The 26,031-nt window shown below is 43.7% G+C and overlaps 2 protein-coding genes across 9 annotated transcripts; one reads left to right on the plus strand and one right to left on the minus strand.

Moving 5' to 3' along the window:
• Positions 1–27: 27 nt before the first annotated feature.
• Positions 28–4,610, minus strand: PQBP1 (polyglutamine binding protein 1). Of its 4 annotated transcripts, none has more exons than XM_079123829.1 (7): positions 4,476–4,610; positions 3,526–3,610; positions 1,582–1,693; positions 1,267–1,379; positions 790–1,077; positions 504–567; positions 28–334 (listed from the first exon to the last, which is right to left on the minus strand). In XM_079123829.1, exons 2-7 carry the CDS (start codon positions 3,590–3,592, stop codon positions 178–180), a joined length of 801 nt encoding a protein of 266 aa, XP_078979955.1. In that variant the 5' UTR covers positions 3,593–3,610; positions 4,476–4,610; the 3' UTR covers positions 28–177. The 4 variants fall into 4 exon arrangements, with proteins under 4 accessions (XP_078979955.1, XP_078979956.1, XP_078979957.1 ...); XM_079123830.1 differs by lacking the exon at positions 4,476–4,610 and adding an exon at positions 4,027–4,180; XM_079123831.1 differs by lacking the exon at positions 4,476–4,610 and adding an exon at positions 3,807–3,874.
• On the plus strand, positions 4,172–14,032 carry TIMM17B (translocase of inner mitochondrial membrane 17B; the record flags this gene model as incomplete). Of its 5 annotated transcripts, none has more annotated exons than XM_079123825.1 (7): positions 4,172–4,383; positions 5,734–5,833; positions 5,967–6,056; positions 9,268–9,331; positions 12,056–12,184; positions 12,259–12,369; positions 12,452–14,032. In XM_079123825.1, the coding sequence occupies 7 exons, from the start codon at positions 4,370–4,372 to the stop codon at positions 12,538–12,540; spliced, it is 597 nt and encodes a 198-aa protein (XP_078979951.1). In that variant the 3' UTR covers positions 12,541–14,032. The 5 variants fall into 5 exon arrangements, with proteins under 5 accessions (XP_078979951.1, XP_078979949.1, XP_078979950.1 ...); XM_079123823.1 differs by lacking the exon at positions 4,172–4,383 and adding an exon at positions 4,646–4,887; XM_079123826.1 differs by lacking the exon at positions 4,172–4,383 and adding an exon at positions 4,717–4,916.
• Positions 14,033–26,031: the final 11,999 nt, after the last annotated feature.

Here is a 26,031-nt window from a genome sequence, read left to right on the forward strand (position 1 = left end):
GAAGCACTTAAGTCTCATGAACACGAGTCACAGTAAAGCTTTTATTAAAAACACCAGGGGGAGTGGGGGAATAGCTCAGTGGTAGAATGCTTGCCTAGCATGTACAAGGCCCTGGGTTCGATATCCAATATCACAAAAAGAAAAGAAAACTGCCAGGACTCCAAAGAGAACAAAGGTTTAGTCCTGCTGCTTGGTTCTGGAAGCCTCAGCATTGGCCCGGAGCACAGCCCCTGGGGATGGGTAAGGACGCTGCTGGAAGAGGGGCCCCGCTGCTGTGGTATCAGCACCCGTTTTAGCCTCATTCCGCTTGGGAAGTCCTGTTGACCATGTGCCCCTGGAAGTGACAGAGGGTCAGCGGGCGGGAAAGGGGTATAACAGTCATCCCCCAACCAGCCAAGACTGAGGAAGCGGGGAAGAAGGTGAGGAAGGTGTGAGGAGGATGGTATTCACAGGTACAGTGAGTCATTAAGAAAGAGAAGGGCTCACAAGAGGTTGTCACTTACCGGGGTGCATCTGAATATGAGCTGGGGTCCATGGGGTCTAACTCATCATCCTTTCGGCTTGCCACTGGGGAAGTAAGTGGCAGGACAAGTTCTTCAACTGAGTCAAAAGGAGTCCCTGATCACACAGCCCCCTATCCCAGGAAGAAATGGAGCCTGCAGCTGCAATGAACCACAGCACCCTTCTCCTGGATATCAGGTTCAGGCACCCGCCTGAGAGAGAACTTTCTCACATTGTATGCCCTGGCACCCTGATTGTTTCACCCAAGTTCCAGCCTGCTTTGCTTACCCTTCTTGCTCTTGGGGTAGGGAGCCAGTTCCTCCCGGCGATGGTGGCGTCGTTCTTTGCCCTCTTCCCGGTCTGCCTTGTCATACCCACGGTCCCGATCCCGTTCCCTGTCCCGCTCTCTCTCTCTGTCTACTTTGTCATAGCTACTACGCTCTCGATCTCTGTCAGACTTGTCATGATTCCGGTCTGACTTGTCATGGCCCCGGTCCAGCTTCTCATGGCCCCTGTCCGACTTCTCATGGCCCCTGTCTGACTTCTCATGGCTCCGATCCGACTTCTCCTCAGCATCTAGGGAAACATGAAAGTCCTGAAGTGGCTTTCTTCCATCCCAGGATCCAGCAGTCTCTGCCTTCAACAACTTCACTACCCTGGGGCTGGGCCTGCTTGGTCTCATCTGCCCCTGCTTGATCCAATATAATTTACTTGGCCCCTCTCAGAACTACAAGTCTTGAGGCACCATTGGATCTGCCAACTCACCTGCATTACTGCTCCTGAGCTTCTTGGCAGATTTGGTAACCACGGAGTTGGGGTCATGTGGGGAGAGCCAGGACACGAGGTCTGTGTCCACATTCCAGTAGTAAGGGAGCCCACTGTGGGGCAGTGGGAGGGAAGGAGTGTCAGCATAGATGTCTTCTACTGGTAAGAACTCGTTTCCCCAATCTCTGCCCCTCTGCCCCGTGTTAGGACCCCAGATCTCTCCCCCAGTCCCCTGTATGCCCCACGGTTAGGGACAATACAGGAAGGGCAAACTTAGAAGTCAGTTGCCCTTCCCCCCCAGGTCCCCAGGCTCACCAGGAAGGATCGAACACCTTGTACCAGCTCGGTGGCAGGCCCTCCAACCGGGTGGCCTCATAGTCCACAGGATCATCATCATAGTCCTCAGCAATGATCTCTTCCTCAGGTTCTAGCAGAACAAGGGGGAGGAGGGGAGAGGGGAAAGAGGAGGGCAGTAAAGAACAGGGGAGTTCTCATCCTGCAGTCAGGGCCTGGATAGGCACACTCACATCCACATAAATCATATGTGGAAGACACATCTGGGTGTATGTGTGAGCCAGGAAGCAAATGAAGTACTTCTTGCATTTCAAACCCATCTGTTTTAGGGAATTTGTCAGAAAATGTACCTAAATCTTTGTTTCTGGGTCTAGACAATGAGTTTATAGTGTTATCCAAACCTATCTGTTTTCAGAGTTGATAGGAATTCATAAAAGTTATCCACATCATGTTGGGGGTGTAGCTCAGTGGTAGAGTACTTGTCTAGCATATACGAGGCCCTAGGTTCAATCCCCAGTACCCCCAAGAAAACAATTTATCCACATCCATTCAGTTCCTGAGTTCACATATTATGCGACATTGTTATCCCAACCTATGCAGATGAAGTGAGATTGATCAGCAAGGAAGTTAGCTAAAAATAATGTCCAATCTATTCAGCTTGCATGTTTGGTAAGCACAGGGTTCCTCAGTCCTCTATATTGTGTGGTAAGAGTTTGGATAGCAAGGGACTTATCCAAACATTGGTCTGAATCCATTAAGTTCCTGAGGTCTTAGTAAGCTTGCAACAGATGGCAGTTAATATCAGTAGAATAAAAAGTGTCTACTATTAGCTCAGTGCTGACTCTCAGTAGATCCTATAGATTTTAGTTGTGGATATAATTAACAATGAAATGCAGATGCCAGCAATGGCATAATGCCTGTCATACAGTAGGCCTGAAAACAGACATTAGATATAATCATCAATATTGCTAATAAGATGTATTACTACATCAGCAGCAGGCCTGGTACTTAATAAGCTTAAAAGAAAAGCCAATGATATGGAGTTGGGGGTGTAGCTTAGTGGTAAAGCACTTGCCCAGTATAATGAGAAACCTGGGTTCAATCCCTAGCACCACCAAAAAACAATACCATTAATATTATTAACCACAAGTTCTATGCCTGGCACACAGTGGTCTTGTAATAGATGCCAGTTATCAATAAGGATACAGTATGATGCATTTTTTAGTGCCTGGCACACCAAAGCCTAAAACAGGCCAGGTTTTAATATCATTGACCATAAGATACAATTAGCAACTAGCAACACAATAGGCCTAAATAATAGATCCTAACTATCATTTGACTGTTAGTTATGATGTGTATGCCACGTTCTTAGGAGTTCCCAAATACATCAGCTGTTGATATGGTTAGCAATAAAGTATATGTCACCACTACTGTGTCAATCACCAAAGGACCTGTGAGACACATGCTATGATAAACAACAAAACATCACCCTGTCACTATACTTGACAATAGGAGACTGCAGGAGATGTCAACTATCCTTCCTATTAGATACCATGTAGTCAAACCCTATGGATTGATTCATGGATTTATTTTAATTATTTTTTGAAATTGTGTCACCTGATTGTTGCCCAGACTGGCCCAGAACTTCTGAGCTAAAGTAATTCCCCCCACCCTGCCTCAGTCTCCTGAATAGCTTGGTGTGTAGGTGAACATCACTGCAACTACCTGGATTCATAGATTGAACATGGCATCTGATATCGGTATTGCTAAGGATTAAATATTTAACGTTCAACCCTCCCCACATACAGTGCCTAGCACACATTAGGAAATCGTACTGTTAACAATGGCCTGCCACGCCACTACTTGGTGCACAGTAGGCCCTTGCTAATTAACAAGTGCCAATATAAACGTAAGTGACTGTCAAGACTGGCAAATCATAGACCCATCTACTCTTAGCTTTCTCACCAGGCTCCAGATGTTTCAGGATCCCTCTCTTGGCCAAGCGAGTCTGTAGTGCAACGGGCAGCGGCATAGTGGGTAGGTGACAGACCTAGCGATGGAGAGACAGACTGAAAACCAGCTCAAATGAAGAATCTAATCTGGATCTAATAACCAAGAGCCTCCCCGCAGCCTGTGCTACTGTTCCGATCCCCACCTACCTAACTGCACCAGTGGCAGGACAAACGGAACCTACGAGCTAAGAAATGGGAGAGAGAAGTGGCAGGATCACCAAAATTCTCACCAACCCTGCTCTCGAGACCGGATGCTGCAAAACCCAGTTCCTCTTCCAGGCCCAGGCTCCGCCCACTGCCGAGGGTGCCACGTGCAGCACCCCTGCGCCCCAAAAGTGGGCTCACCCACTCTCCCTCAAAGGCTGCTGGGTGGGAGGAACTAAGACGCTGGGATGGGGGAGCGGAATGCAACACCTCCTTCAAATCTAAAAATATGTGCCCACCCCAGCATTACCAATACAATCTTGCGGGTAGTGGGAAGGTTGTCAGACTGGCCGACGGCTCCTTCGTTGCCACTATGATTACCAATACCACACGACTCTATTTTTTCCCCCTCAAAGCAGAAAATGAGGTTTTCTTCCACAGAGCCTTGAGGTAACTGGGGGACGCAAAGGCTGCAGTGAACTGATGACGCAAACCTAGCTAGCCAATTAAAGTGCTCCTTTAGCTTGACGAATAGCGAAACGACCCAATCGTTTCCCTGGACAAGGTGAAAAGCTCGCGCGCCTAGGTGCGTTTACACTGGGGGCGTGGCCAGACTAGTATCCCACCGGACTGCGCCGCCAGACGCGGGCGTCATGGAGGAGCCTTGGTACGACAAAAGGCACTGGGACTGTGATTGTGGCGCCCAGGCCAGCCATGGGAGGCGGGCGGGAGACACACAGGCCCCACAGTGTCACGTACCGAACTCGGAAGACTCTCAGAAACTCAACTCGTTCTGTTCTCTCCCCTGGCTCCTCCCACTCAGGCTGTTAAGAGGGGACACAGTTGTGTGCCTGAGAAGGTGTGGTGCAGGACCAACTACTCCACATTTCCCCTGACTTCATATCTCCTAGTCACTCCTTGTTAACGAAATGAGACACGCTGGTCCAATCCACTCCAGCCGAGGGGGGTTGCGGTGTCGAGTGATAACCCCTAGCGTTACGAAGCATGGTTTTTCCCAGGTCGCTTTCGTAAATAGGGGCGGAGCGTGGATGAGCCTATTTGTGGGCAAGGCGGGGGCGCTAGGATCCTCCTCGTGGTCTTTTTGGATTTTCCCCCGTGTTAGGTTTAAAGGGAGTGGCGTTTGGTTGGACCGACTGATCGTCGGAAAAGGGTGTGCCACCCAGTCCTGCTTTCGTAACGGTAGTAACTAGTTAACACTGGTTTTTGCTTGCGATACTGTGGAATGCACTCAGAGGCGCTCTAGCACTGGAGCCACTTGCCCAGCCCTTTTTATTTTTTTGAGACAGGGTCACGCTAAATTGTCCTGGCTGACCTCGATTTTGCAACCCTTCTGCCTCAGCCTCGGGAACGGCAGGAATTACAGGCATGCACCACCATGCCCACCTAGTTAACACTTCTATAACCCTTATTGAAATGTGCCAACTCGATCTTTGATAGTGGTAAAACAGTTGGCTGATTAGAGTAATAATTTTCCCCTTTTGACCGGTTTCTCACTCTTGTGAGGGGAAATAAAGGTGATAAGACTAGCTTGTTGCTTTTTTTTGAAGTGGGGTACTTGGGATTGAATCCAGGGGCACTTTACTCTTGAGCTACATCTTCAGCCCTTTTTTTATTTTGAGACTGGGTCTCACTAAGTTGCTGAGGCTGGTCTTGAACTTGCGATCCTCCTGCCTCGCCTCCGAATTGCTGGGATTACAGGCATGCACCACCATACCAGTTTTTTTTTTTTTTTTTTTTTTTTTTAATTTTGAGATAGGATCTCACTAAATTGCCCAGTCTGGCCTTGAATTTGAGATCATCTTTAGCCTCCCAAGTAACTCAGATCACAGGCATGTGCCACCCAACCAGATTGTCTTGTTACTATCTGAAGTGCTTTTTCCTATGCCTGAATTTCCCATTCTGGTGGTATGGTTTTTCCCAGTTGAAAAGAGTCCAGGTGCTGGGGCCTGAAAGTGGGGAGCTCACATTAACCCCATCTTTCCCTTTTTGCTTGCAGCCCATGGCGAATTGTGGATGATTGCGGTGGAGCCTTCACTATGGGTGTCATTGGAGGCGGAGTCTTCCAGGCTATCAAGGGCTTCCGCAATGCCCCTGTTGTGAGTCCTGGCTTTCAGTGGTGTTGGGGATCAGAAGACATTCTTATACAGAATGCTGCTCTGAAAACTGCTGGGAGCAGCCATTCCATGTGCAGTTATTCATTCTGGCACCTGTTCACCTACTGTGTGCCAGGCCTGGCTTCTGGACCTGGGGTTTTGGAAGAACCACACACAGGCCCCTGTCTTCCCTCCTCCACCCATCTGGAGCTGCTCTGTGGAAATGGTATACTGTCAAAACAGTAGTTAGGGTTTGGGGTATTACTCAGTGGTAAAGCACCTACTAGCATGCCTGAGCCTGGGTTCAATCCCCAGCACTGGAAAAAAAAAAGTCACCAAATCCTAAATGTGTATGCAAAGCCAGAAAGATTTTACTTAAAGACAGATTCTGGGTTAGAAACCTAGACATAGAGAAGTGACAGAAGTTTAATTGGCAGAGAGAATAAAGGCTTACAGTTGAAAATCCTATTCTCCCCCAATACTGAAGATTGAACCCAAGGACACTGTACCACTGAGCTGCATCCCCAGCCCTTTTTACTTTTTCTTTTGAGACAGGATTTTGCTAAGCTTCCAGGGCTAGCCTCCAACTTTGAATCCTTCTGCCTCAGTCTTCTAAAGTCTTTGGGAAAAGAAAATCCTTTTGATTTAACATAATCAATTTGTCTCTTTCTCGTACCTGCCCAGAATATCTCATCAAATGTCATGATTTTAAATGCCATTCATTTGCCAAGATTTCTGAAATTTTTACAGAGTTGAGGTCTCTCCCCTCAACTCTGGGAACTCCCTTTCCTGGATCTTTGCCCACTATTCTTATCCTCAGCATCTTAGCAAGACTGCCCCCCCCCCTTATTATTTTTCTATTTTTGGTTCTGGGCATGGAACCCAGGGTATCCTGAAAGCATGCTAAGCGTGTGCTCTCCCACGGAGCTACACTCCTATTCCCCCACATGCACTCCCTCGTTACTGAGGCCTTTCTTTTTTAAAAAATTTAATTTAATTTAATTTTTAATTTTTTTTTATTTTTATAGACTGTATTTTGATTCATTGTATATAAATGGGGTATAATTTTTCATTTCTATGGTTGTACACGATGTAGATTCATACCATTCATGTAATCGTACTTATACATAGGGTAATACTGTTTCATTCGACTATCTTTCCTTTCCCCACCCCCTCCCAACCCATTTTCCTCTACATCATTCAAAGTTCCTTCATTCTTCTCTTCCCTCTGCTGCCACCCTCCCTTATTATGTATCCTTACCCAGTTATCAGAGAAAACATTTGACTTTTGGTTTTTTGGACTTGGCCTATTTCACTTAGCATGATATTTTCCAACTTCATCCATTTACCAGCAAATGCCATAATTTTATTCTTCTTTATGGTTGAGTAATATTCCATTGTGTATATATACCACAGTTTGTTTATCCATTCATCTATCGAAGGGCATCTAGGTTGGTTCCACAATCTAGCTATTGTGAATTGAGCAGCTATTAACATTGATGTGGCTGTATCTCTGTAGTATGCTGATTTTAAGTCCTTTGGGTATAAACCAAGGAGTGGGATAGCTGGGTCAAATGGTGGGTCCATTCCACGTTTTCTGAGGAATTTCCATACTACTTTCCAGAGTGGCTGCACTGATTTGCAACTCCACCAGCAATTTATGAGTGTGCCTTTTTCCCCACATCCACGCCAACACCTATTGTTCCTTGTATTCTTGATAATCACCATTCTAATTGGGGTGAGATGGAATCTTAATGTAGTTTTGATTTGCATTTCTCTAATTACTAGGGATGATGAGCACTTTTTCATATACTTGTTGATCACCTGTATATCTTCTTCTGTGAAGTGTCTGCCCAGTTCCTTAGTCCATTTAATGATTGGGTTCTTTGTACTTTTGGTGTAAAGTGTTTTAAGTTCTTTATAAACTTTGGAGATTAGTGCTCTGTCTGAAGTGTGTGTGGAAAAGATTTTCTCCCACTCTGTAGGCTCTCTTTTCACATTATTGATTGTTTCCTTTGCTGAGAAAATCTTTTTTGTTTGAATCTAGCCCATTTATTGACTCTTGCTTTTATTTTTTGTTCTATGGGAGTCTTGTTAAGGAAGTCTGGTGCTAAGCCAACATGATGGAGATTCGCGCCTACTTTTTCTTCTGTTTGGTGAAGGGTCTCAGGTCTGATTCCTAGATCCTTGATCCATTTTGAGTTGAGTTTTGTACAGGGTGAGAGATTGGGGTTTAATTTCATTTTACTGCATATGGGTTTCCAGTTTTCCCAGCATCATTTGTTGAAGAGGCTATCTTTGACACCTTTGTCTAGTATGTGGCTATGTCTCTGTGTCTTCTATCCTGTACCATTGGTCTACCTATTTTGGTGACAATACCATGCCATTTTTGTTACTATTACTGTATAGTAGAGTTTAAGTTCTGGTATTGTGATACCTCCTGCCTCATTCTTCCTGCCCAGGATTGCTTTGGCTGTTCTGGGTCTTTTGTACTTCCAGATGAATTTCATGATTGCTTTCTCTATTTCTATGAGAAATGGCATTGGGATTTTAATTAGAATTGCATTAAATCTGTATAGCACCTTTGGAAGTATGGCCAATTTGACAATATTTATCCTTCCTGTCCAAGAACATGGGAGATCTTTCCATCTTCTAAGATCTTCTTCAATTCCTTTCTTTAATGTTCTGTAGTTTTCATTGTAGAGATCTTTCACCTCTTTGGTTAGATTGATTCCCAAGAATTTTTTTTTTTAGGCTATTGTGAATGGAGTTGTTTTCCTCATTTCCTTTCAGATGTTTCATCGCTTTTGAATAAAAATGCTTTAGATTTATGCGTGTTGATTTTATATCCTGCTATTTTGCTGAACTCATTTATTAGGTCTAGAAGTTTTCTGGTGGATTTTTTTGGATCCTGAGGCCTTTCTTGACTCTTCAGCCACTATCATATCTCTTCGTCCTATTTCTTCTGAAGTTCATGTTACTGTCTGAAACTGCCTCATTTATTTGCTCAGGATCTGTCTGTCCCACTACAATGTGAGCTCTGAGAGGACAGGGACCAAATCCACCTTGTTCACTGCTATATCCCTGTGTATAGTGTGGTGCCTGGTACACAATAGGTGCTCATTAGCCATTTCTTGAATGAATGAGTGATCAAATGAATAAATTAGAACTTACCAACCCAACTCTGGGACCACCTATGCTGGAGTACCCCCCAAGACCCCTCGTCCTTGGCTGCTTCTCCACATCTAATAGGTCACCTGTGTCCTTCCCTGTTTTTTGTTTGTTATGGTACTCAGGATTGAACACAGGGGCTCAGAAATGCTCGGTAAGTGTTCTACCACTGAGCTACATCACAAAACCACCTTTCTTCTCTTAAAGGCTAGAAATCCTGCCAGTGGCCTCAACCCTGCCCTGACTCACTCTTTTACTTTTCCCAGGGAATTCAACATCGGTTAAGAAGTAGTATCAATGCTGTGAGGATCCAAGCACCCCAGATTGGAGGTGAGAGTCTTAGACAACCATGGCCATGTTGAAGGAAGTTGATCCTTTGGGGATAGATGCAAGTTGGAGGTCCAGAATTTAGCTCAGACTGTACCTGAGTTCTTCCAATGGAAATGACATTTCCTAGCAATTTAACATGGAAGAGCAAGAATGTGGATTCTGAAATTTAAATATAGCCCACATCACTTCTCTCTTTTGTGGCCTGGGCTAGTATCATGCCCTCTCTAAACCTTATCTATATCATGGTGATGATGATTACGTTAACCATCTTATTAGTAGTTTTGCAATTTACATGATTTACATTGTATTTACTAAGTGCTGGCTGCTATGCTAAGCAAACCCTTAAATAATATTAACTAATTGAAAATTGCCTATGTCAACTAACAGTATCTCATATAGGTCCTAAAACACAGTAAACCCTCAAAGATATTAACTACAGATTAAATATCCTTTATCCAAAATGCTTGAGACAAGAAGTATTTTGGATTTCAGAGATTTTTCAGATTTCAGAATATTTGCAGATGCCTAATGAGCTATCTTTTCTTTCTTTCTTTTTTTTTTTTTTGTGGTATTGGGGATTGAACCCAGGGCCTTCTGCATGCAAGGCAAGAACTCTCCCAACTGAGTTATATCCCCAGCCCCTTAATGAGCTATCTTAAGAATGGACCCAGGGCTGGGGATATAGCTCAGTTGGTAGAGTTCTTGCTTCCCATGCAGAAGGCCCTGGGTTCAACTCCCAACACCACACAAGAAAAAAGAATAAACCCAAATGTAAATGGGAAATTAATTTGTGTTTTACATACTACCTTATACACATAGCCCAAAGGTAACTTTATACAACCCATAACTATATATATATATATATTTTTTTTTTTTCTTTTTGTGAAGTGCTGAGGATCAAACCAAGGCCTTGAGCCTTCTAAGCAAGTACTCTACCACTGAGCTACATCCCCAGCCCTATAGACTTATTTTTTAAGAGATGGGGTCTTGGGACTGAGGAATCTATTTCAGTGGTACAGTGCTTGCCTGGCATGTGCAGGGCCGTGAGTTTGATTCCCAGTACACACACACACACACACACACACACACTCACACACTCTAAAACATAGGGTCTCACTGTATTGTCCAGGCTGGTCTCAAATTCTTTTCTTTTTAAACATGTATATTTTTTTTAGTTGTTGATGGACCTTTACTTCATTATTGAACTGTGGTGCTAAGAATTGAACATTGCCTCATACATGCTATGCAAGCACTCTGCCATGGAGCCACAACCCCAGCCTTGGTCTCAAATTCTCGGGCTCAAGCAATACACCTGCCCTAGCCTAGGTGCTTGCCACCACACCCAGCTAATTTTTGCTAATTTTTTTTACTGTGACCAATCACATGATGGCAGATGTGGAATTTTCCATTTGTGGTGTTATGTCTATACTCAAAAAGTTTTGGATTTGGGAGCATTTTGTATTTCTGGATTAGAGATGCTTAACCTATATAGACATTCTGCCCCCCACCCAGGTGATAGTACTAGGAATTGACTCCAGGGCCTCATGCATGCTGTACAAGCTCTCCACCACCAAAATCTAATGAGCTCTAGCTCATTTTTTAAAATTTTATTTATTATTATTTGTATAGACTACCTTTTGATTCATTGTATACAAATGGCGTACAACTTTTTGTTTCTATGGTTGTGCACGATGTAGATTCACACCATTGCTGTAATCATACATGTACATAGGGTAATGATGTCTGTCTCAGTCCACCATCTTTCCTTCCCCCACCCCCTCCCCTCCCTTCATTTCCCTCTACACAATCCAAAGTTTCTCTATTCTTCCCTTACCCGCCTCCAGTTCATTTTTTTAAATTTTATTTTCAGAAAAGGTCTTGCTAAAGTTGCTCAAGCTGACCTTGAACTGGTGACTCTCATGCTTCCACCTCCCAAGTTGCTGAGATTACAGGTGTGCACCACCATACCTTGCTGTATATTATATTAGTAACTAACTTTCCTGATCTGTTTCCTTCTCCCTGAAATCAAAGCCTGAATTCAAGCTGTATGTGCTGATTAAAGTTGGTCTGGGCCTGGTGGCACATGCCTGTAATCCCAGCAACTTGGGAGGCTGAGGCAGGAGGATCACAAGTTCAAGGCCAGCCTCAGAAACTTAGCAAGGCCCTAAGCATCTTAGTGAGATCCTGTCTCAAAATTTAAAAAAAAAAAAAAGAATAAAAAGGGCTGGGGATGTGACTCCCTGGTACCAAAAAAAATAATCAAATTTGCCTATTAAAAGCCATATAAAGGCTGGGAAGATAGCTCAGTTGGTAGAGTGTCTTGCAAGCACAAGAATCTGAGTTCAATCCCCAGCACCACAAAAAAAAGCCATATAAAAGATGAATCTTCTTGTGACATTTGTCACCTAATATAAAGGTGAAGGGAATGACAATTATCAACAGCCTGAAATGGAAGTTACAAAGCATATGAACAGACAGAATATTCCTTGGGAGTTTGCTATCTGCCTTTGTGTCAGATTTTCTTCCCATTCTTTTTTTATAGTGCAGGGGATGGAACCCCGGGCCTCATGCATGCTAAGCAAGCAGTCCTCAACTGAACTACACCTCCAGACTCTTTCTTCCCAATTGTGACCAGAGCATTCAAGCCTTAGAAGTTCCCAGACCTGAAGATATGAGTTCTTAGGATTTCCCAGGAACACTAATTAAGCTTCTGTCACCATACAGGTAGCTTCGCGGTGTGGGGGTGCCTGTTCTCAACTGTGGACTGTGGCCTGGTGCAGATTCGAGGCAGGGAGGATCCCTGGAACTCCATCACCAGTGGTGCAGTGACCGGGGCTGTGCTGGCTGCCCGCAGTGAGTGCCCCTAGCCCTGGCCCCTCCAGCACTGTTCTGCCTACCCTCACCTCTTTCTCTCTTCACTCCCGCAGGTGGCCCATTGGCAATGATGGGCTCAGCGGTGATGGGGGGAGTTCTACTGGCCCTCATTGAGGGTGTTAGCATCCTTCTCACTCACTATACCGCCCAACAGTTCCGCAATGGTGAGTACCTAGTGGATGATGGTTAGGAAGAGAGGCAGAAAATGCTCCTCCAATTGTCCTAACATCATTCTCCCTTTCCTAGTACCCCCATTGCTAGAGGACCCCAGCCAGCTACCTCCTAAGGAGGATACCTCAGCCACAGGCTTTCCCAGCTCTCAGCAACATCATTGAGGCAGCCACCGCCTGACAGCACCACATGGGAGCTGCTCCTTGGTTCTCTCACCAATGATCTACCTCTAAGGGAGGGCTGACTTCCAGTTAGCCCTGGGACTCTCCAGAGAGGGCCTCTGTTCTGCTCCCTTGTCCCAGGGTGGGGGTGGGGTGTCCCAGTGGCCCTGACAGATGGGTCCCTTTTTCTCTCTCAGGGCACCCTCGCCTCACATTCATATGTAATAAGTTCTCACCCCAGCTCCTTCGTGTGGCACCATGATGAGTATTTTAAAGTCAGTTTCCAAATGCTTGTTTATGCACTCCTTGAGCCATCCCCAGGACCTCCTTCTCAAGACAAAGGCAGAGCCCTTCCCAGGACTCAGAAGCCCTAGGACTTAGAGTCCCACCATGAGTGGGCTCTAGTAAACATTTGTGGGATGAATGAGAAGGAAGGGGGAAGTGCATGAAGATAAGAAGTGGGTACATGCATAAGGATGTGTGGGGGCCAAGCAATGAGTAAGCAGACAGGAACAGGTTTGGAAAGAAGTGCATGAACACAAGGATTGTTGGGGGTGGGGGTGGTTGACACGGTACACATATACATACTGCCACCCTGACGCCTCCTCCACAAGCTCCCATGGCCAAGGCTGGGAAATTGACCTTACAAGAAGCCCTTGCTTTCTAGATACCAGTCATTCCATTTGCAAAAATTATCCCCATCCAATGTGGCCTCACTGTGGCCCTGGAATGGATGTTGGTGTCAGGGAGACCTGGTTTCTTCAAAGAAGGTGTCCTGTGTCAGTGTCCCCTTCTATCACAGAGACACTTTTCTACATAGTAGACCATGCAGTGTTGTTAGTTGTTTGGATCACTGTCTCAGCCCACCTCTGCCTCCAGAGTAGCTGGGATTACAGGTGTGCATCACCATGACTGGCACCCATAAAATAACTAGAAATTAATTTTCCTTTAGGGATAGGGGATGTATGGGAAAGAGATTTTTCTGGATGGACATCACCCCCAGGTGATGTCACTTCTGTGTAAACCCTGTGTGGATGAGGCAGACGCTCTCCTCTAGGGTGCGAATGCCACAGGGAGGCACAAAAGCTTCCTGAGAAATCAAGGGTTTCCTTTGCACAGATTGTACCAGTACCCATGACGTCATGGGAGACAAAACCTGTCCCTATCTGCAAGCCATTGCAACTTGATGGAAATGCTCTTTCCTTGGAACAATATTGGTTTCTAGGGATGCAAAGGTAACAGGGCCACTGTGCCTCCTGCTTGAGTGATAGTGCCAGGCAGTGTACTACCATCCCCCCACGGACCCTGAGAAAAGCAGGGCAGGGTGGGGTTAGCTTGCATCAGGAACATGGCTGGAGGCATATAGCAGGGATGTGGCCCCTAACCTTTGGTACCATGGGCACTTAGAGCAGCAGCATCTTCTAGACCCTTTCTACACTCCTAGGCCTCAGCATTTATTCCAGTGACCCTTTTGTTCTAGATTGCTAGCCCTCATCTTGCCTCAGGATTATTCCAGTGACCCTTTTGCTCTAGACTGCTAGCCCTCATCTTGCCCACTACCTCTACCAGGCCTTTCCCTTCCATGAATCCACAGGCCTTACCCCTTGCTCATCTTTCCATGCTGCCCTCTAAGGCAACTGCAGAACCTACCGCCTCTACACAACCCCACACTATCTCCCTGGTCCCCTTTAAATAGACCCGGGCCCCACAGACCCCTTACTATCTGCAGGTTCCCCATCCTCTGTAGCCTCTAACTCTACCTAGTCCAACTTTAAGGCCCCACCTCTTAAGGCACCTCCAAATGCTGTGGCGCTCAGCCCTCCTCTCCTGTGCCTGGGAATCCATTCAAGTTCACCACTGGGGGGCGACTGGACCCATGCAGTCTGGGCCCCTATAGGTGGCTTGACTGCTCACCAGTAACATTCAGGGCCCCTTCCTACTCTGGTTCCTGCAGCCTGTAGCTGGGATAGGGCAGGCTGATACCAGATTGAAACGTGAAGGAGGGAGGTTAGAAATTGAAGCTCGGAAATGAAATTTAAAATAAAATAACCTGCAACCTGGATAATTTGTCCTGCTAAAGTTTTAATAAACTTGAAATGAGAAGGAAGGAGGGAAAGAGTTGTAGGGCAGCTTCCTAAGAGAATATAGGGTCAAACGCAGGGAGGGACTACAAAGACGGAGAGAAGAGGAGAGATGGAGAGAAGGAGAGAAAGAGACAACAGTTGGAGAGAGATGAAGAGAAGTAGAAACAAAGAGATGCCCATAAGGAGAGACAGATGGAGGCAGAGAGAAATATTCAAGAGATGAATGAAAAAGGAGGGAGAGTGATACATGCCTATAATTCCAGGAGGCTGAGGCAGGAGGATCATGAATTTAGAGTGAGCCTCAACAATTTAGTGAGGCCCTAAGCAACTCAGTGAGACCCTGTCTCTAAATAAAATACAATTTTTAAAAAGGGCTGGGGATGTGGCTCAGTGGTTAAGCACCTCTGGGTTTAATCCCCAGTACCAAAAAAAAAGGGGGGGGGAAGAAAGAATAGAGGCAAGGGAGTAACAGGAAGCTGTGTAAGGGTCAGAAATGCAGGTAGGAAGAAGACAATATATGCAGTGGTAAATGTAGGAGAGCAAGGAAGGTGTCAGTGGTTCTCATGGTGGCAGCATGGAGGTGCCTGTTGCACTCAGGCTCTGAACCCACAGCAAACTGTCAGGCCAACCTGCCTCAGGCCTCCACCCCCTTACTTTCTAACTGGGTAACTGGGGTCCTCAAGGAGACAGGTGCTTTACCTGCATCCTCTTTCTCAGCTCCACCCCCCACCCCCACTGTGCTGGGAATGGAACTCTCAGGGCCTCATGCTAATCGCTGGCTCTAACACTAGACCTTCATCTCTAATTTAATTCTATTTACTAACATTACTTCCACCAAGGATTTCAATGGCTCTCCTTCAGCTTATCCCAGTCTTCTTCCACACTTCCTCTCTGCCTCAGCCGCATCTCTGCCTTCATCTGTCTTGATTTGTCACTCAACCCTCCTCCCCTATTCTTCTGTTTTGGTCTCCTTGGCTGGTGGTTCTCACACTCCCTATAGCCCCTGGATTTGCATCCACCTGTCTGCATGGGGTAAAGGGAAAATAATGGCTGGGCAAGGTGTTCTAAGGAGGTGGACTTAATCAGGGAAGAGTAAAAGGGCCCAAGCCCTGACAGTGGGATAGGGTCACCCCATCCACTTGATCAGGAAGAGATCTTGAGAGGCAAACACCATGGTGTGCACCTGTAATCCCAGATACTGGAAAGGGTTAGGGAGAAAGATCTCTTGAGCCCAGGAGTTCAAGGCCAGCCTGGGCAACATAGGGGCACCAGAGTTTACAAAGAACTCAAAGGAGAGACAGATGCAGAATCATACCAGGAGAGATAAAAAATGGTACAACAAGCAAAAGAGGGAAAAGATAAATAGAAAGGAGATGGAGATAAATTGAGTCAAAAGTTGAAGACAAGTAAAAAGAAAAATGAAAACAGGTGGGTAGAGAGAGTCTGAGAAGATGGAGATGGTAAGAGTGCTCTGGGTTCAATCCCCAATATAAAAAACAGAGGGCTGGGGATATAGCTCAGTTGGTAGAGTGCTTGCCTCACAAGCACAAGACCCTGGGTTCAATCCCCAGCACCACAAAAAAAAAAAAAAAAAAGAAGAAGAAGAAGAAGAAAAAGAGGAAACATGAACCAATGTTAACCAAAGACAGAACAGAATGCTTATATAAACAGGTTTATTCATAATCATCCCAACCTAGAAATCACTCAAATGCACATCCACCCAAGAGTGGATGATAAAGTGTGGCATATTCACATTGTTGGGGGACAGGTCTTCATGGATTGCTCAAGTTCCTGTGGTAGTCCTGACCTGAGCAAAGGGCATGTTTGAACAGTAGCCTGGGAAACTAGAGTATATAACTCCAGAAAGATTCAGACAGTTCAGGGTAATCTAGAAATTCAACCCTCACCTCCAACCAAGAGATTGCTCACATTCCAGTGTAATGAGGAATCTGTTGTATGGACAGGAGCTCAGACAAGTATGTCAATAGCTTCTTAACATCTTCAAGTATCCTCATTTTAGGTTTTTCTCCCATAGTGCAATTGGGCACCCACAGGAAACATCCAGCCCTATACAAAATGGGGCATGAAATATCAATGCAGAATGTTATGTTGCTCTGGTTGCTTATTTTTGGTACAAGTAATAAATGGTCTGTTGTTTTGATTCATGGGTCTTGTTTTTTTTTGTTTTTTTTTTTTTCATTTTTGTTTTCATAGTTGAGATTGAACCCAAAGGCATTTTATCACTAAACCACATCCCCAGCCCTTTTTATTTTTTATTTTGAAACAAGGTCAACATAAGTTTCTTATGGCCTTACTAAGTTGCCGAGGCTGGCCTTGAACTTGTGATCCTCCTTCCTCAGCTTCCTGAATTGCTGGAATGACAGGTGCACACCGCCATGTCCAGTGGTTTTGTGGTTTTAAGTTTGTGTGTATGTGTGTGCATGCACTTGTGTGCCAAAATGTATTATAGATTGGGAGTTATAGTTCAGTGGTAGAGTGCTTTGACTAGCATGTGTGAGGACCTGGGTTCAATTTTGAACAATGGAAAAATTAATTAAAAAACTGTGGCAGGCTTACTTGTTAGCTTCCAAGTAGGGTGGAATCTCAGCTCTTTCAGTTTTGACTTACAGTGAAAATAAATGATCAACCCCTAGTGGGGTCCCCTTTTTGCACCAACAAGAGTTCTGTTTCTGTCTGTTCTTCACACTTAAATAAATCCTACTCCTATCACTTGGAAAAAAAAAAGAGGAAATGAACAAACTAATTTCTTGTGCATAAGATGGATGAATCTCATAAACAGTGTTGGGCAAAAGGAACTCTGAGGTATAAAAGAATAGATAACATTATTGTTCTTACACAAATTTTTAAAAAGTGGGCTTGGGCTAGGGGTATAACTCAATAGTAAAGAGCATGTGTAGCAAAGTTTGAACCTGGATTTGATCTCCAGTACTGCAAATAAGTAAATAAAATAAAAAGCAGGCTATATGAAACCGTGACTGTTAGAAGTCAGGTAATTTGTTACACTTTGTTACATTGGAAGTTGGTGTAGGAGTGATGGAAGAGGCACTAGGAGCCAGGCAGGAAGGTGTCACACATCTGTAATACTGGCTACCAAGAGGAGGGAGTTGAGGCAGGAGAACCATAAGTTCAAGGTCATCCTGAACAACTTAGGAAGACCCTGTCTCAAAATAATAAAAAAGTGTTGGGGGTGTACGTCAGTGGTAAAGTGGTCTTATGTTCAGTTCCCAGGAAAGAAAAAGAGGAAGGGAATATGAACTAAAAAAAGTCATATAAAAGAACCTGGTGGCTAGTTACATGTGTGTTCATTTTGCATTCATCAGATAGTACACTTTATGTATACTATACCTCACTGAAAAGTTAAATGTGAACTCAAGCTACATATAACAACCTAGATAACTCTCAAACCTGCCAAGTTGAAGACTTGTTACATAGAATATGATTGCTTTAAATTAAAAAATAATGCAAACAAGATATACAGTTTATAGATCCCTAATTACATAGAAAAAGAATAAGAACATGCAAAGGAATGATCAACAAACCCCAGGATTGCCCGGGTGTGGTGGCGAACACCTTGTAATCCCAGGAACTCTGGAGGCTGAGATAGGAGGATCTCGAGTTCAAAGCCAGCCTGAGTAAAATCGAGATGCTAAACAACTCAGTGAGATCCTGTCTCTAAATAAAATATAAAATAGGGTTGGGGATGTGGCTCTGTGGTCAAGTGCCCCTGAGTTCAATCCCCGGTATCCCAAAACAAAACAAAACAAACTCCCCAGGATTGCACTTATCTCAGAAAAGAGAGGGAGGAGGATGGAATTGGGTTGGGGAAACTGGTAGGCTTCAGCTGGAACTGAAATACTTTGTTTCTCAAAGGACAACAACAAAAATGAGACAAATGAGATGTAGTGCAAGGAGGGCTCACAGGTGTTCCTTATTGATCTCTTCTACAAAATTCCTAGTGGTATTAAATTGAATTTATAGATGAATTAGGAGACACATTGATCCAATGTTGATTCTTCTTGCCTGTAACATGATATGTTTTCTCATTGATCCTGGTCAACTTTTCTTCTGTAAAAATGTTAAGAGCCCATACTTTATTTTGCTCAGTTTCACAATAAGTTGATGGATATGGTTACCGTGAATGACAGTATCAATATATCACATATTCTACTTTTAGACTCTCTAAAGAAAGGCCATTCATTTTTGTATTTTGTATTTAGTCTGGTTTTTGGTACCTCACTCACTTATTAAGTCTAAGAGTTCTTTAGATGAATTCTTTTGGATTTTCTAAGAATAGCGGTCCCTCAGTGTCTGTGAAGGATTAATTCCAGGACCCCCCATACCAAAATCCATGTTTACTCAAGTCCCATACATAAATGGTATAGTATTTCCATGTAACCTACATGCATCCTATGCACTTCATCTCTAGATTACTCATAAAATCTAATATATTGGAAATGCTGTGTAAATAATTGTTATGCTATATTGTTTAAGGAATAATAGCAAGAAAAAAATATATATATATTTTCCATATAGACACAGATTTTTTTCAAACATTTTCAAGCTATGGTTGATTGAATCCACAGATGAGGAACCTACAGATTTGGAAGGCAGACTGAACAAGGGTTCCGATTTCTCCTCTTGCTCATTAACACTTGTCATCTCAGTATTTTGATACTAGCCATCCTGACAGGTATGAGATGATATCTCACTGTGGTTTTTTTGCTCATTGTGGTTTTTTGATTTACATTTCCTTGGTGATTGGTGATATTGATCATCTTTCCATATACCCATTGAGCATTAGAATGTCCTTTTTGGAGAAATGTCTACTCAAGTCCTTTGTTCTTTTTTTTTTCTTTCCTTTTTTTTTTGTACTGGGGATTGAACCCAGAGGCACTCAACCACCAAGTCACATCCCCAGCACGCCCCCCCCCTTTTTTGTTGTGCTGGGGATTGAGCCCAGGGCCTTATGTATGCTAGACAAGCAATACCAACTAAACTATATCCCCAGCTCCTCCCAGCCCTTTTTTTGTATTTTATTTAGAGACAGGGTCTTGTTAAGTTGCTTAGGGCCTTGCTAAGTTGTGGAGCCTGTCTTTGAACTCTGGATCCTCCTACCTCAGCGTTTGGAGCTACTGGGTATTCTTTTTTTTTTTTGCCGTGCTGGGGATTGAACCCAGGGCCTTGTGCTTGCGAAGCAAGCACTCTACCAACTGAGCTATATCCCCAGCCCAGGCAAGCACTCTTGAGGCACATCACAGCCCTGTCCATTTTTTAATCAGATTTTTTGGGGGGTGCGGTTTATTTTGTTTTGTTAATTGCTATTGAATTTGAGTTCCTTATGTAATTTGGTGTTTTTTTTTGTTTTTGGAGGATTTTTTGTTTTGTTTTGTTGGTTTTCTTTTTGTTGTTGTTGTTTTGCGGTGCTGGAAATTGAACTCATGGCCTTGTGCTTGCAAGGCAAGCACTCTACCAACTGAGCTATATCCCCAGCCCTTGGAGGATTTTTGAGACAGGGTCTCACTATGTTGTCCAGGCTGGTCTCAAATTCCTGGGCTCAAGTCATCTTCTGCCTCGTCTCCCAAGTAGCTGGGACAACAGGTACAAACCATCAGACCTGGTTTATACTTTGGATTTTAAACCCTTACCAAACAAATGATTTTCAAAAATTTTTCTCCCAGTCTGTAGGTTGCTGTTGATGATTTCCTTTGCTGTATAGAAGCTTTTTGGTTTAATGTTGTCCCATTTGTATATTATTGCTTTTGGTGTCATAGCCAAGAAACTGTTGCCAAGACCACTGTTGAGAAACTTTCCCTCTATGTTTTCTTCTAGTAGATTTATAGTTTAAGGTCTTAATTTTTTTATCCATTTTGAGTTGATATTGTTCAGTGTAAAACAGGGGTCCAATTTCATCCTTTTGCATGCAGATACCCAATTTTCCCAGAACCATTTGTTGAAGACTATCTTTTTCCTTTTGTCTTATCTTGGTGCCCTCATTGGTCATTTTTATGTCAGTCTGTTTTGTGCTATTGTAACAAAATACCAAAAATTGGGTAATTTATCTGATGAGGGCCTTCATTTTGCATCATATCATAGTGGGAAGAGAGAGTAAAAAGGGCACCAAAGTTCTCTCTCTCTCTCTGGTACTGAAGATTGAACCCAGAGGTACTCTTACCAGTGAACTACATTGTAAGCCCTGCTATTATTAAGTTGCTTAGGGCCTTGCTAAGTTGCTGAGGCTGGCCTCAAAATTTTGGTCCTCCTGCCTCACCCTCCTCAACTGCTGAGATTACAAGTGAATACCACTGAACCTGGCTCAAAATTCTCCTTTTAGCTGGGCGTTGTGGCACCCACCTATAATCCCAGTAGCTCAGGAGGTCGAGGCAGGAGTATCTCAAGTTCAAATCCAGCCTCAGCAACTTATTGAGGCTCTAAGCAACTTTGTGAGACCCTGTCTCCAAAAAAAAAAAAAAAAATTAAAAAGACCTAGGGAAGTGTCTTAGTGGTTAAGCACCCCTGGGTTTAATCCCAAGTACCAGCACCCCAAATTCTCCTTTTATATACTAAACCCACTCCTGTGATAATGGCAATAGTCCATTCACTCTGCCCTTTGGCCTAATCACCTCTCATTAGGCCCTATTGTCCAAGGCTGTTGGGTTGGGGATTAAGTTTCCAACATAGTGCTTCTGGGGCATATGCAAACTGTAGCATTCTGCCTCTGACCCCCAAAGTTCTTCTAACATGCAAAATACATTTTCATATCTTAATGACCCTCAAAAAAATTTTTTTTTGGTTTGCTAGTGGGGATGGAACCCAGGACCTCACACACATTAAGCAGGTGCTCTACCACCAAGCTACATCCACATTTTAGCTCCCCAAACTTTAAATCATTCCAATAGCAACTCAAGAGGCAAATTTCCCTTTAGCTATGAGCCTATGGAACGAAATAAGTTATCTGTTTCCATAGTAAAATGGTGGGTCAAGTATAGGATAGATATTCCCATTCCAAATTAGAGCAACAGGAAAGAAGAAAGGGGAAACAGGTCTCAAGTAAACCAACATTAAATCTGAAGACTACAGAATAGTGGGCCATTTGTGTCCCACACCTGTAATCCCAGTGACTTGGGAGGCTGAGGCAGGATGAACTTGAGTTCAAAGCCAGCTTCAGCAACTTAGAGAGGCCTTAAGGAACTCAGTGAGACCCTGTCTCAAAATTAAAAAAAAAAAAAAACGGGCTGAGGATGTGGCTCAGTTTTTAAGTGCCCCTGGGTTCAATCCCCACCCCCCAACCGAAAACAACAACAACAAAAAGACTACAGAATAATTCTTTTTTTTTTTTTTTTGTACAGAGGGTCAAACCCAGGGGCACTTATCCACTGAGCCTCATCCCCAGCTCTTTTTTGTATTTTGTTTAGAGACAGGGTCTCATTGAGTTGCTTAGGGCCTTGCTAAGTTGCTGAAGCTGGCTTTAAACTCATGATCCTCCTGTCTCAGCCTCCTGAGCTTCTGGGATTACAGGTGTGCACCACCATGCCTGGCTCTACAGAATAATCTTTTGAGTCTATGTGCAGCCTTCTGGACACACTGGGGCATCACTACTCCTGTGACATTTCTGGGCCCAGTAGTACGTATGGGTTTGGAGTCCTCATTTTTTTTTCTTATTGGCCATGCTGAGGATCAAACCTCACATATGCTAGGCAACGTGCTGCCACTGAGCTACATCCCCAGGCTAGGGTGGCAGTTTTAAACCTGCAACTCTCCAAGATTGGCATTGCACACTGATGACTTCAGTTTGGGGGTCTCAGCATAACACCACTGTCAACAACTTCCTAGGTCTAGTGGGGACTCTCAGCATTGGCTCTGACCCCACAACTTTGTTGTTGTTGTTTTCTCTCAAGATTGCTTTGGCTATTCTGTGTCTTTTGTGGCCACATTTGAATTCTAGGACTGTTTTCTCTACATTTGTAAAAATAACATTGGGGGGCGCCAGTGGTGTGGTTTAGTGGTAAAGCACTTGCCAGTGTGTGAGGCCCTGGGTTTGATCCCAGCTCAGGATTTTAATGGATATGGCATTGAAATATTGAAGCTATAGATCACTTTAGATGGTATGGACATTTTAACAATAAATATTAGGTCTTTCAATCCATGAACTCAGGATGTCTCTTTCTCTCTCTCTCTCTCTCTCTTTCTTTCTTTCTTTCTCTCTCTCTCTTTCTTTCTTTCTTTCTTTCTTTCTTTCTTTCTTTCTTTCTTTCTTTCTTTCTTTCTTTCTTTCTTTCCTTCCTTCCTTCCTTCCTTCCTTCCTTCCTTCTTTATTTTTCTTTTTCTTTCTTCCTTTCTTCCTTTCCTTTCCCTTTCTTTCATTCTTGTACTGGAATTGAACACAGGGGAACTTTACTCTGGAGCTACATCCCCAGCCATTTTCTATTTTATTTCGAGGTAGGATCTCAATAAGTTGCCCAGGCTGGCCTTGAATTTGTTATTCCCTACCCTCAGGCTCCTGAGTTGCTAGGATTACAGGTATGAGCCATCGTGCCTGATTCTTTAATTTCTCTCATTAATGTTTTATCCCCCACATTTTTATTGGTACATTATAGTTGTAGATAATATTGGGTCATTAATGTTCTGCAGGTTTTGGCATAAAAATTTTTCATTTCCTTGGTTGAGTTTATTCCTAAGTATTTTATCCTTTCTGATGCTATTATATATAGGATTAATTTCATAATTTTCTTTTCAGATAATTTGTTGTTAGTGCATCAAAATGTAACTGATTTTTTATGTTGATTTCATAGGATTTTTAAGGCACTTTTGTTTTTTGCAATATGGGAATTAGAAGCCAGGCCTCACACATCCTAGGCAAGTGCTATACACTGATCTACATCTTCAGCCCCATTTTGTAGGATCTTGAAGTGTTATCTGCATTCTCATGTTCATTGCAGCATTATTCATAATAATACATGGAGGGAGAAAAACTGATGGCCATCAAAAGATGCATGAATAAAGAAAATGTGGTGTATATATAAACACAATGGAATACTATTCAACCTTTAAAAAGAATAAAGTCTGGGGCTGGTGGTGGGTCACTCCTGGCATGTGCAAGGTCCTGGGTTCCATCACCAGCACTGCAGAAAAAAAAGGAAGAAAAAGAAGGAAACCTTACAATTTGTGACAACATGGATGATCCCCACCACTGCAAAAATAAATAAGAGAGGGTTTATTTTGTCTCGTGATTTTTTTTTTTTTTTTTTTTTTTTTTTTTTTTTTGTGGTGCTGGGGATTGAACCCAGGGCCTTTTCTTGCAAGGCAAGCACTCTACCAACTGAGCTATGTCCCCAGCCCATGATATTTTTTTTAATTTCATTTTTTCAGCACTGAGGATTGAACCCAGGAATGCTCTATCACTGGGCTACATTCCTTATTCTTTTCATTTTTAATTTTGAGACAGGGGGTCTCGCTAAACTGCCGAAACTGGCCTCAAACTTGTAATCTTCCCGCCTTAGCCTCCATGTAGCTGGTATTACATGAGTGTACCACTGCACTTGGCTTGTCTCATGGTTTTGGAGAGCTCGGTTCATGGTCATGGTTCTGCCATTTTGGACCTGTGGCAAAACAGTGCATCATGGTGGGAGCACAGGGCAGAGGAAACTGCTCACTTCACTGGTAGCCAGGAAGCAGAGAGAGACAGGAAAGTGCTGGGGTCCCAGTATCCACTTTGAGGGCATGCCCCAATGACCTAACTTCCTTTCACTAGGCCCCCAGCTGGAGGGTTGTAGTTTTATTTGTCTCTAATGATTACCCTGAATAGACAGGATAAATTGGTGTGTCTCAGGTAGCAACAATTATCCTAGTGGGGCATAGTCTTGGTTGATAGTATGTCTTGGGGCTGGGATGTAGCTGGGTGCAGAGCACTTACCTAGTATGTGTGAGGCCCTGGATTTCATCTCCAGCACCCCCCCCCAAAAAACCTCATATGTATTATTTATTACATCATGAAAAAGCTATTTTGTATCCCTCATGGAGGGCAGATGTCTTAAGTGGAAATAAACAAGAGCGGCAAAACAGTCTGGAAGGTCTGAAGAGAACAAAGTGCCCCAACATTGCAGCCCATTCCCAATAGGTAAGGTCTTGTTGATGGGGTTGCAAAGAACTCAGAAGCAGTAGTTTATGAGGCCAAGGTTCAGTTTTCAGAAGATCAAGTTTCGGTAGCAATAATTTTTTGAGGGAAATGGAAGTACCAGAAGGGACTTATGGGAAAAAAGTTACTGTCTAAGGTATTTTATTTATTTCTATATTAAGTTTTGAGACGAAGCCTCACTATGTTCCCCAGTTTGTTAGAACTCCTAACCTCAAGCAGCAATCCTTCTGCCTCAGCCTCCCAAGTAGCTGGGACTACAGGCACAGATCATTGTGCTCAACATTTGAGGTATTTAAAAGAACAGCTATTAAGCCGGATGCAGTGACACATGCCTGTATTCCCAACAGCTCGGGAGGCTGAGGCAGGAGGATGGAGAGTTCTAAGCCAGCTTCAGCAAAAGTGAGGCACTAAGCAACTCAGTGAGACCCTGTTTCTAAATAAAATACAAAATAGTGCTGGGGATGTTGCTCAGTGGTTGAATGCCCCTGGGTTCAGTCCCTAGTATCTGCCCCCCTTGAAAAGAGAACAGCTATTATATTTTTGTCACTTTCAGGGGTGTGTGTGTGTGTGTGTGTGAGAGAGAGAGAGAGAGAGAGAGAGAGAGAGAGAGAGAGAGAGATCCACCAAATTCAGAGCAGCTATAGTATGAAGCCATGGTATGAGAAAACACACGAGATTTTTTTCCCCTTAAATGACAGAGAGAGTCAAAAATAATAGTGTGCTTGCAACTCAGGAGGCCGAGGCAGGATTGCTAGTTCCAGGCTGCACTCAGCAACTTAGTGAGACCCTGTCTCAAAAAAAATAAAAAATAAAAAGGGCTGGGGATGTAGCTCAGTGGTAGAGTGCCCCTGAGTTCGATCTCCAGTGCCCCCCACCAAAAACAAAACAAAACAACACCTGTAATAGGTTGAAAACTGAGATATTTCAGTTGGTCCTAGAGGTTATCAGGGTAACTAATAGTCCAACTTCATAGTGGATTAAAAGGGGACTGAAGAACCAGAACATCAATCTCTTTCTGGTTTTTTGGGTAGAATCTGCCCACCCCTGCAGTTACCAGCTTCTGGAGAATTTCTATGAATCCTGTTTGAAGAGCAGATTCTTTTCCCTTTGATTATGCAGGGTGTGTTTAGGCAGGGTATTTTGGAAATGCAACTTGAAACCTGGGAGGCTTTTGAAAACATCATATGAATCTCCAGGTAAGTGTTAAGTCCCATTGGCTTGTAATACTGTAGAAGCTAGAATTCCAAGGGAAATTCA

Source organism: Sciurus vulgaris, assembly GCF_902686455.1.
Source record: "Sciurus vulgaris genome assembly, chromosome: X".
In the NCBI taxonomy this organism is placed as follows: Eukaryota; Metazoa; Chordata; class Mammalia; order Rodentia; family Sciuridae; genus Sciurus; species Sciurus vulgaris.